This window comes from Alexandromys fortis, unplaced genomic scaffold (assembly GCF_014885135.2).
Source record: "Alexandromys fortis isolate MF-2015 unplaced genomic scaffold, M_Fortis_MF-2015_v1.1 scaffold_120, whole genome shotgun sequence".
Classification (NCBI taxonomy): Eukaryota; Metazoa; Chordata; class Mammalia; order Rodentia; family Cricetidae; genus Alexandromys; species Alexandromys fortis.
In genome coordinates this window covers 2549267-2561176 of record NW_026067999.1, presented here as the reverse complement: position 1 = coordinate 2561176, position 11910 = coordinate 2549267, and the positions used below count along the sequence as shown (strand labels likewise).

At 44.2% G+C, this 11910-nt stretch overlaps 1 protein-coding gene across 1 annotated transcript; it reads left to right on the top strand.

The window, feature by feature from the left end:
- Nucleotides 1-9912: 9912 nt before the first annotated feature.
- On the top strand, nt 9913-11107 carry LOC126512718 (E3 ubiquitin-protein ligase RNF138-like). Its single transcript, XM_050160637.1, has one exon. It carries the CDS (start codon nt 10277-10279, stop codon nt 11006-11008), a length of 732 nt encoding a protein of 243 aa, XP_050016594.1. The 5' UTR covers nt 9913-10276; the 3' UTR covers nt 11009-11107.
- Nucleotides 11108-11910: the final 803 nt, after the last annotated feature.

Sequence of the window (11910 nt, the reverse complement as noted above, 5' to 3'; positions counted from 1 at the left end):
TGAAAGCACACGAAACTTCTAGAGTTGATGGACTGTTTTTGAGTTGAGTGACCCAAGTAATATTTAGTGAATAGTTGTAGTTTAGGGCACAATAAATTTCTTGTAAGAATGTGTACTAGTGTTGGGGCAGTGGCTTAATGGGGGATGCTTGCCTCACATGCATAATGCCCTAGGATCAGTCCCAAGTGCTGCCAAAAAAAGGTATGTGCTTACCATGCGGTACTATCATTTCTCAGGATCTTCAGAAGACTGGTCTCAGGATTCTTGCACATACTCAAATCATGGGTGTTCCAGTCCGTTATGTAAAATGCTATAACATTTGGGTATAACATAAGTGCATCTCCTATAATTTATCTAGACGAATTATAATACTGACTATGAAGTAAACGCTGTGTGTATAGTTCTCTTATTTAGGGAATCCTGGCGGTGTATATTTAGTACAGAGACAAATTTCTTCCAAATATCTTTGGCCAATAGTTTCTTGAATCTGTTGGTACACAGTGCATGAATACAAAGGGTTCTGCTGCGTTCCTCAAATTCTTCCTTTTTCTGTTGTGGGGCTGTGTATCTTTATCCTGCTTAGCCACAGAATAAAGTATTGTGCTGGAGCAACCAGGTATTACGACATCATGGTAACATGACAGAACATGGAGAAGATGCCACTGAGACTTTTTAAACTAAATGTATGGACATCAACAGAGAGACAACAGAATGAGAATGTCCAAATTAGTAGTCGGCAACCTTTTTTTTTTTAAACTACAGAAGGCCAGATAAATATTTTAGGTTTTGTTAGCTGAGTGGTTTGTCTAGATTCTGGACTCTAGAAGCTTCTCAACTTTGCCCTTGACTCTAATGTTGCTGAAGCAGTCACACACAGTAGAGAAATGAATATGTATGCATGCGTTTCAGGAAAATTATTTACATATAACAGAACTGAAATTTCACATAATTTTCACATTTCATGAAATATTATTGTTCTTTGATGTTTTTCCAGTCATTAAAAATGGTTTTTTTTTGAAGAAAAAAAAACCTTCACTTCACTCAGAGGGCACAGACGTGCAGGGAACAGGCAGGTTGTGGCCTTGGGCTGTGCTCTGCTTAGAACAAATAACCCAGTGTGTGGGATAAAAGTATTCATCAGACTAGAGCTGACATAAGAGCTTTAATAATGAATATGCACAGTGGGAGAGACAAGCTGTGGCCACATTTGTCTAAACTATGTTTGAAACACTGGTAGCACGAAGACAGGGCAATAGGCCTGACAGGAAAGAAAAGTTTAACCTAGGAAGAAAGTGAACAGGAAGGCAAGAACCTGCTGTGTCACAGGGCAGAGGATATTATTTGGAGGAGCTTGTATGAGGCAAGAGACAACGAACCTAGGAGAAAGGTTTAGAAATGATCCATTGGAATCTATCAGTGGTGCTTTGGGGTCCTGTGGAGTCTTCTGGGATCTGAGCCACCTACCTAGGAGAAGTTAAGAGCTGTGCTGGACATTTTTGGGAAAGTGGGTAGATGAAACGTTAGAGTTGTAATTTTATGCACACAGAACCCACATATATTAGTAATCCCACTAGGGTAGCTTGAAATACATAAAGCATTTTTCAATTACATTTTATTTGTTTAGTGTGTGTGTGTGTGTGTGTGTGTGTGTGTGTGTGCGTGTGTGTGCTCGCGCGTGCGCTCACGTGGGTGGAGGGTAGAGGTCACTTCTCTCCTTCCAAGTGGGTTGTCAGATTTGGTGGCAGGTACCTTTACCCACTGAGCCATCTCTCCAGACAAATCCTTTTTCTAAATGATGGTGACAAGAGGATTTTTCTGGTTAGGTTTACATAAAGGTAACCTTAAGCTATAGCTAGACATCTCTGATTTGGATAATTGGAAAATGTATCAAAGGATCACAGATTTACTTCTCTGACTTTGGCCCTCAAGTTCATTTGGAAGAGAGAATGGAAGTCCTCAGCTGGTTTGGTGCTCTAATAAGGTATCCTCATATCTCATTGTGAGTGATTTGTAAAATAAATATAGGTTTTATTCTGGACAGATGAGCATACTTGGTAACTCCCCAGAGTTTGACAGCCATTTGAGTACTTTCCATCATATCATTTCTTGGAATGGGTCATGGCTTTTTGGAGCATGTGGCTTCCCATGGAAGCACTGTGGAGATTTTCTCTGTAATGACCCTTTTCTTTGCAGAGTTTACACTGTTACAGGCTGTCTTCAGCAGTCCCCATGGTTAATCAAGAGCACAGGTGACTCACTGAAGCTGCAGGAGCCTTTTAGAAATATTCTTTTGTCAGCCTGGTTGCCTGGGAGCTAGCTGACCTTGAAAGGCAAGGGCCAAAGTCTTGACGTTCTTTTAGCCCTTTTATCTGAATTGCTTTTGGCCTCTAAACATGGCTATTGAACCCTCTCAGGGCAAGTTACACAGGCCTTGAAAATTTGATTGTGGTTTAAAATTTAGCTGTTGAACAACAGATACAGCTTGACCAAACCCGAGGAGGTTTTAAAATGAATCCTGAGTTTGTGAAGACTCAATGTTCTTAACAAGTATGGAGCCTGACAAATTCAGTAGAAGCTATAAGCAATAATCTTGATAAAGTGTAAAATCCTTTCTCATCTCAAAGCATTTTTTTAAACCAGAACTGTATTTCTACTCTTGAAATTTCTGTATCTCTTTTTCACCCTTGTTAGTTTCTTTCTCTTACTTTTCTTTTAAAAATAACTGATATAATCCAAAACTTAATAACATTAACAAAAACCAAAACCTTTTTTCTGGCATGATGTTACATACCTTTAATCCCAGCACTGGGGAGGCAGAGGTAGAAAGATCTGAGTTCAAAGCCAGCCTGGTCTGTATAGCAAAATCCAGACTACCAGGGATATATANGAGATGGAGGCAGGAGGATCAGGAGTTCAAGGTCATCCTTGGTTACCTGAATTTAAGAGAAGCCTGGGCTACATATGACCTTGTCTCAAACAAACAGACAAACAAAACAAAACAAAACACCCATCAAACCAGAAAATGCTTGGACACAGGGCACAAATGATCATTTTTGTCTTTCATATAATAGATATGGCTGGAGAATGGTATTAAAGCTTAGGTTGTCATGTCTCTTTAAGATTTAACTTGTCTAGTTGAGTTATCTTATTTTTACACATTTAAAAGAAATAGTTTGTTACATTTGTTTAAGTCATGAATTAAAAGGAATTTAGACTAAACTTGCAAGGTTTTAAAGCATGGAGACCTATTTGAATCAAACCCTTTTGGGGGACTTTATCAGTCAACGTTCCACCTAACATTTATCTAAAGGGAGTAAGAGGACAGCTTCCTAACCAAGCCACCAAATGCTGGGCTGGAAAAGGGGAGCCCAAGGAAGAGGCAGGGGAGCAATGTTTACTAGACCAGACCTGAAATAAGTTTAATAAATGGACACTGTGTACAGAAACACACACACATACACACACATTTAGAGACTGACAGATAGATACAGGAATAGAGAGACAGAGACAGACAGAGACAAAGAGACAGAGTGAGAGTGAGTGTCTCTTCCCAATAGAGTAATGGGGGTCCTTTTATAATAATAAATCTACCTGGCCTTACATCATGGATCATTTGTGTGGGGTCTTATTTGGATAGGGAAGAGGTAAGTGAGGGTAGCTCACCACCTTGTTAGGAAGTAAGTTTCTTTGCTTTTAAAATTATGTTTATTCGTTGCCTTACATAAGGAGGTCAGGGGACAACTTTCGAAATCTGCTACCTCTTTCTCCCACCACAGGGGACCCAGGGATCTAACTTAGCAATGCAGGTTTGCCTCCACCTTTATCAGCTGAACCATCTTGCAGGTATCAGGAAGCAGGTTTCATAATCCCCCAGGCTCCTTCTTGAGGCTGCCGTTTGGGGTTAGGCAACAGAGTTCACTAGGAGTTAGGCTCTTACTGTTTGTCTAAGGCATCACGGGTCACTGAGTCAGGCTCCAAGCAGTTAGGGTTCCATTGCTAGAGTGGGGGGTTTTGCTTTTAACTTTGGCCTTTTTGTCTCTACCGGCTGTAGTCGATCAGTCTCTGGCTTGATCAGTACAAAAGGGGCTCAGGGGATCTGTGCTTGATAGAGAGGCCTGATCCAGGAAGGGAGAAAGACAGAAGGCCTGATGGAGGAAGGGAGAAAGACAAAGGATGAGAACTTGCCTGCTTTCAGGTTTAGAAGGGGTCAGAAGAGAAAGCTCTTCCTCTGAGTGGGCTGCCATCTCTTCCCAGCCTTGGTAATGAGTGATGCCCGTTGCCCTAAGGAATTGCTGTTCTGAAAAGATTCACTCAGAATGACTCACCGGCTTGAACAAAGCTGAGCAAGATTTCCTGCCTTCTATTCAGAAGAAATCAGCAGCCCACCTGTGCCTCTTAAATGATGATTTCCAAAGCTCTGGCCTTAAGCCCCCTAACAGGGTTGACGTCTTACACCTTTCAGAGGCGTACATCAGCAGCTTCTTTGCTCATCCTCTCTTGTAAAACCCTGTCCCAAACACACAAGGGACTTTGTCCACATGATATTTCCAGGTTATTTCAGAGCCCACAGTCACAGTACCGGAAATGGCATACTTGTCCTTATAGATAAACAAGTTGGATAATTACAGCGTTGTGGGCAGCATTTTACAAGACAGAATCTGGCTTGCAGTTTTAGAAACTGATTGTGTTTCTTATCTGTCTTTTTTTTGGTCTTTCTTTTCTCTCCCAAACAACAAATTATATGTAGGAAAATTCAATCTTTTCGGAGTCTTGGACTATAAGACCTGACAAACACAAGTAACTACCTTAACATAGTATGTCTGACAGTCCCATAACTACTGTGACTCTTAACATACACATTCCTAGCGCCACAGGAGGCTTCTTCACCTGTCTCTTGCTCCTTTATTTTCTCTCTCTCTACCTACCTTCCTCCCTTCTTTTTCCTTCTCTCCCTTCCTCCTCTTTGTCTTCTTGTTTCAGCCCCCCCCCCCAATTGTTGAAATTATAGGAGTGTGCCACCATGCCCAGCTTTCTGTTTGTTTTGTTTTGCTTTTTCAGTACTGGGGATGGAACCCAGAGCTTCTGGCAAGCTAAGCAAGTGCTTTATCACTAAACTGCATTCCCGGGCCCCTGGTTTTGATTCAGTAGGATTTTTTTTAATATATACTAACTTTATATGGTAATAGGTTTCATGAAGATACTTGCATACAAGTGTATCATGTACTTTTGACTTTCCTGTTCCCCTCCTTCTGCCTCTGTTCCCTTTTTCCTCTCTGGACAGTCTCTTTTCCACTTTTATGTCTTTTATTTACTAAATTATTATTATTATTATTATTATTATTATTATTATCCAGATGGTCTCATACTGTAGCTCAGTCTAGCAGTCATTACGCTGCCAAGAGTGGCCTTGAACATGGTGATCCTTTCTCAGTCTCCAAAGTGTTGGTATCACAGCCTTAAGCCCTGAGTTCCTGTGCTGGACCCTGCTGCCTGGTTCTAATTATCCTCTTCCTTAACCCCAGTTCTTGGCAACGGGATCTGGTTTCTGTTGTTGGAGTTTTTCCTTCTTCAGGATGTCATGTAGGTAGCATTGGGCAGAATGTAGCCCTTTTGGCTTGGCCCCTTTCATTCACCATTCAGGATTCATTCACACTGTGACATTTCTCAGTTGTCTTGTGCTATTGCCAAGCACCATTTATTGTATGACCAGACCACCATTTGCTTATACATTCTGTAAAGGAGGATACTAGCTCTTGCCGGTTATGAGTAAGGCCAATAAAAATATCCGTGGCAGATTTTTGTGTGCATATAAGTTTGTATTACCTTGGGCAAATCCCTGGAAGCCAGATTTATTGAGCTGTGTGTTAAATGTATGTTTGACTTTATAAGAAACTACCAGAGTGTTTCCCCCATGACATTTCAGAGCTCAAAGCCAAGGATGACAGTTCTTGCTTGTCCTTATATTGTCTGGAGTGCTTGATAGGATCAGATTTTGTTTCGTAGAGTTGAATGTGTATGTGCCCTACTGTCTCTCTGTGCATCACGTGTGAGCAGGAGCCCATGGATGTCAGAAGACAGCCCTTAGAACTGAGTTACTGTGAGTGTCCCTGTGGGTGTTGGGGACTAAACCTGGGTCTTCTGCTAGAGCAGTAAGGGCCCTTAACTGTCAAGATACCTCTCTAGCTCCAATTTTGGTTGTTCTAATAGTTACATAGTAGTGTCTCATTATGGTCTGCATTTGCATGTTTGAATACTAACAATGTTGGCTAAGTCCTAATTTGCTTATTTACAAACCACAATCTTCTTTGGTGAAGTATCTGTTCAAGCATTTTGTCTATTTGTCTTCTTTGTTTCTTTTTCTTCAGACAGAGTCTGGCTACATATAGGCCAGGTTGGTCTTGTCCTCACGAGCTTCCTGTCTTAGTCTTCTGAGTGCTAGGACTATAGGGCTATGTCTATGCCCGTTTCCGTTGAGTTGTTTGTTTTCTTACTTTACAGTTTTCAACCCCCCCCCACACAATTACTCATAATGGGAAGAGAAGCTGTACCCTCAAACAAGAGTAACTATCACAGGGGAGCCAGATTGCTCTCCTCAAACGATTACACTGATAACAGCTTGTCCTGAACCCCTTGGAGAATGCAATAGTGACCAGTAAGACCACCAGCCTGACCGAGACATCTCTCATTTATCTCACCTATAAAATCTTACATTTCCTGTCAGCCCTTTAAAGATAGACTAGGGAGCCACTGAGTCTTTTAATCTGGTCTTCTCAATGTAGCCGTGTTTATGTTCCTTTCTCTGCTCCTCACCAACACACATCTCTTTGAGATGCTGGGACAAGTGTCCATGCCTACGGCCTTGAGGTCCCTGAATTTTGGGTGAAGCTTTCAATACACTAATGTGGGACAACATGAGATACTATACAAACAATCACAGAATAAAACACAATGAACGGAATAATTTTCTACCAGTCCATGCTGATATAAATATTTGATAAAATAATTAATGGAAAAAGGAAACATTTTCATAAAATTTCCATTGATTAAATATAGAAGGGGCTGAGGTATGGCGATGCATGCTTGTAATCCAAGCACCCGGGTGGCAGCAACTAAAGGATGTTCACAAGTTTGATACCAGCCTTCTTTAGATAGTGAGGACTAGGCAAGCCAGAGCGACACCGGAAGACCCATATCAGAAACATTTCCTGTAAGTTTTTAAGATTTATTTTTATGTTTATATGTTTTGTGTGGATGTATGCCACATGTGTTCAGATGCCTGAGGAGGCCAGAGGAGGAATAGGGTTGGAGTTCCAGATGGTTCTGAGCTGCCTGACATGGTTTCTGGTACAGCAGTATACACTCTCAACCATGGAGCCATTTCTCCAGCCCAGGAGAACACGTTTTAAATGGTCATTCAAAGGAGGGCAGAGGAAACCGAGTAGGGAAGATAAAGCCCGTACCTGACCTATCTCATATACCCTGTTTTGTAGATCTAATTTTGGAGTACTGCAATTACTTTCACACCTCTAAAAAAAAGAAATACAAACTGGTTTCCTGACAGCAAAGCCCAAAATATAAAATAAAATAAAATTCAGTTAGAGTAAGTTAGTGGTAAGATCACAGACAGAAAAAATTATTCAAATAACTTTAAAGCAGGGAAGTCTGAGTATATATTCTTTCTGCCATCTACCCTATGGAAGGGAAAAGAAGCCAAAAAAAAAAAAAATTCAACTCTGTCTCGTGGGCCAGAGCTGGGTCATCTAACAACTCTTTATATCAAGGAACCATAGAAAAGCGTTCACTTTGCGTTCTCTGTGATGTCAAGCAGCAAAGGGTTAGAACAATTGCAGATCCTGCCTCTGCTGTCTACTAGGACCAGCTCTCCTTCTTTCTGCTCCCTTTGGATTGGGCTAGAAAAGCTCGTTTCCCATTGTCACTTAACATAGTGGTGGCATCAATGCCACCTTCCTGAAGTTGAACAGCAAATCTGGAACCGTTTCTACTCACTGAGCCAGAGAAGAGAACTCCCAAGTGTATTATCAATGGTTAGTAAGCTGTCCTTTCCAGGTTAATAGTGGAGCATTGCTCCCATCACTTAGGCTTAGAGACTCGCATTTCCTAACAAGGCTTGTGATTCTGAAACAAAGAGTCATGGAAACCTGAAGTCTTGGAGGCTGCATGATGCTGTGAGAACTCAGGCTCCATTGCAGAAATACATATGCATGTTATACATCCAGAGATGTCTGAAAGACATTTTAGAACTATGACAGGCCAATTGTTTCAGACATCCTACAGCAAGTGGGAAAAATTGTGGAATGTATGTTACAGCATATTGGGTAGCTGGTTAACACGACGTTGTTTTCTAGGAAATGGTTCCACAGAGAAAGCATCCATCGGTGTGTCTCTGGCTTTGTTCTTTTCCCTTGACTTCACAGGCACATCCAGTAACTGGTCCAAACAGGCAACCAGCGCCGTGAATGTGAGGAGAGGTTTGGGGTAGCTTCATAAGAACGGTCTCATTTGTTACTTCCAGAAGTCCATGAACTGTTTCAATCACTGCTCATGGTGCCACTGCACAGATGAGCGATCAGAGGCATGAGGCAAATTTGGGCTGGAAGCACCTGTCCTTTTTAGTGTCTTTTGTACTCCAACCCTTCCCCCCCCTCCACGGTTCCCTCTTTGGATTTAGTGTACCTGAGCACCCTCACATGAGTGGCCAGGGGGCATAGGTGGCACCAGGTAGAAAGACAGGCAGCAATGCTGAAGGTAAAAGGAACATTTTTACCTAATGCTTGGGCGGGAATTTCTTTTTTATTTTTATTTTATTTTTTTTTGGGGGGGATTTCTTAAGTGAACAAAATTAAAATCTTCCCAAGACATCTGCTGTCACTGCCAGGGGCTCCGGGTGACTAAGGACGTTGATTCTATTCTGAAATGCTAGTTGATGACAAAGAGTCAGGCTACCAATGTTAAAGCAGCTAGGACATCACTGATTTTTGGGTGACATGAAAGAAAGCGCTTCACCTGCCTGGGTCTGAGAGTGGATAATTTCTAAAGCTCACACAATTCCTTGCTTGGGTTTGTAGTACAGATGGGAAAACCCTAAAGCGGGGGGGGGGGGGGGGGGGGGGGGCTGATAAGACGCCAGCTATTTAGGGTGTAGATTCCTGCCTTGGACTTATAGGTCTCACCTGTCAAGTTTAATGGCTGATAGGTTTTTCAGCTCCCATCAATGAAAGGAAAGGGCTCGAAAGCTGAATTAATGAAGATAGTAGCCTCGATAGGAATTTTAAATGATACGCTTAGCTCTTTCTCTGTTGGCCCTTTTAAAAGTCGCATGTGAGTACCTGTGTGTGTGTGTGTGTGTGTGTGTGTGCGCGCGCGCGCGCGCGCGCTCGCACCCGCGCGCCCGCTCGAGTACCTGAGGAATGAAGAAACTTGGTATAGGTAGGAGAGCCAATAAGCTGTTAGACACAGTAGCCTGATAACAGCGGTCCTTAATTGGCCACACAGAAGAAACACTTAGGGCCTTAGGGGACTTTATGCAGTGCTAGGGATTAAACCTACCGTTTTGCACAGGCAACGGAATCTTTGATTTCTATTCGCAGACCTCTTTTTACTTTTTCCAGATAAGGGCTCCTCTAAGTTGCTCCCTAAGTTGCCCAGTCTGGCCTTGAACTCGCGTTCATGCTGCCTCAGTCTCCCTCTCTGGCTGGGATTACATGCCTGCGCCACCAGGCCCAGTTAGGGTTTTTTTTTTTTTTTTTTTTGAAAAAAAAAAATCTTGGTAAAGTAAACGGACCTGGCAGCTTACGTCACAACCAGCTGAAGGCGCGACGCGCTGGTTGCTATGGAGGCAGTCCTAGTGACCCCGCCTCCGGCTCTTGTGTGGCTATCCACTCCGCAGTGACCATCAGCTAGGCAGGCAGCAGCAGCCAGCTCTCAACCACAGGAAAGCTGCCCGCGGAGTGGGAGGTCTCCCCATTATCGTGAGCCTGGGGTCTGGTAGGCTCTGGGGCCCACGAGAACAGAGCGCCACCCTTCATTTGCTGGGGATTCACTGCTCTAAAGCGCAGTCAACTGCAGGACAGAAGCGGACTGAAATCGGACCGCTGCACAGGGCCACCTGTCTACCGATCGGCCGCTGAGAGAGGCAGCTTGACCTGACGCGCCGCTTGGAGGATCGGAGGGAGTCGAGCTCCGGACAGCCACCGCCACCTCGGCAGCCGCGAGCCGACAGCCGCCATCGCCTTGGGCCTCCCCACCCGTCACCACCATGGCTGAGAACGAGTCTGCCTCCACGCCTTACACCGAAGATGATTTCTACTGTCCTATCTGTCAAGAAGTCTTCAAGACGCCGGTTCGGGTCACGGCTTGTCAGCACGTCTTCTGCAGGAAATGTTTCCTGACTGCAATGAAGGAGAGCCGGCACCATTGCCCCCTGTGCCGTGGAAGTGTGACTAGAAGAGAAAGAGCGTGCCCAGAGAGGGCCCTGGACCTTGAGACAATCATGAGAAGTTTTCCTGGTAATTGCCGGAGCTGTTCTGAACGCATTGAACTCTATCGCATGAGACAGCATTACAAAACTTGCGAAAAGTACCAAGATGAGTTTGGGACTTCTTCAACTGTTGCAAGTTTCCAAGTGTCTCCTGAGCCCGTGGGCAACAGCAATGGCGAGGCGTCCACTTCTGAAAATGCCGAGGCTTATCAAGAAGAAAACGTAAGCCCACCTGATCAGCCTACCTTTGATTGTCCTCTGTGTGAAGAAGTAAACATGACCAGACAGAGTTTGCTGGATCACTGCAACAGCCGCCACAGAGCTCATATTGTTCCGGTCCTTTGCCCGATTTGCCTCTCTCTTCCATGGGGCAACCCTACTCAACTGACCAGAAATTTCGTTAGTCATCTAAACCAGAGGCATCAGTTTGATTATGGAGATTTCGTGAATCTTCAACTGGATGAGGAAACTCAGTTCCAGATTGCTATTGAGGAGTCTTTCAACGTCTAGAGAGACTCTCTTCTACAATTGCTCCTAAGGGACAATTTACATGAAGTCATCCTTTCAATAACTTGATGTGATTTAAATAAAAGTAATCAGTCTGACCTATTTTAGTATTTCTTTTATCGAAAATCAAAGGCGCGCTACCTTGGTCAAGAAGACCAGGGAGAGTGGGTAGAGGGAGTAGGGCTGTGGAGGGATGGGGGTGAAGAAAGGAGGGTGGGGATCAGGAAGGGGGAGGAATAGAAGAGGGAATGGGAGGGTAAGGGGGGAGGGGTAGAGGAGGATGGTGGGAGAGAAGGGGAACAGAGGGGGAGAGGAAGGGAAAGGGAAGAGGGGAAGGAATGGAAAAGGGGAGGGGGATTAGGGAAGAGTGATGGGAGAAGGGGGAGGGAAGAGGTGAATGGAAAAGGAGGGGGGTGGGAGAGAATAGAGGTGGGAGTAGGGGTGGTCCAAGGAGAAGGGAGGTAGATGAATGGGAAAGGGGAAGAGGAGGGCTGAGAAAGAATAGGGATGAGAGGAGGAGGGGCAGGGAGGAAGGAGGGTGGTGAGTGGAAAAGGGGAGGAGGGGGATAAGATAACAGGGGTGAGCAGAGGGGAAGGGGCAGGGAGGAGGGAGGGAGGAAGGTGAGTGGGAAAGAGGAGGAGGGAGTTGAGAAAGAACAGGGTTGAAAGGAAGGGGAGGGCCAGGTAGAAGGGAAGGAGGGAGGTGAGTGGGAAAGGGGAGGAGGAATGGAAGTGAGAAGGAATGGGGAGAAAGGATGAGGGGGTTTGAGAGGGAGGAGGGATTGGGGAGACCTGGAAAGAAGTGGGGAGTGACATAGGAAGGTAGTGTGTGTGTGTGTGGGGGTGAGGAGTTCAATGACATCTGATCATGAAAACATTATGATGAGGAGCGTTATTTTGTCTGT

What these genes read in the sequence shown, in the direction of transcription:
- LOC126512718 (XM_050160637.1), top strand. Translation starts at nt 10,277, where the DNA reads ATGGCTGAGAACGAGTCTGCCTCCACGCCTTACACCGAAGATGATTTC.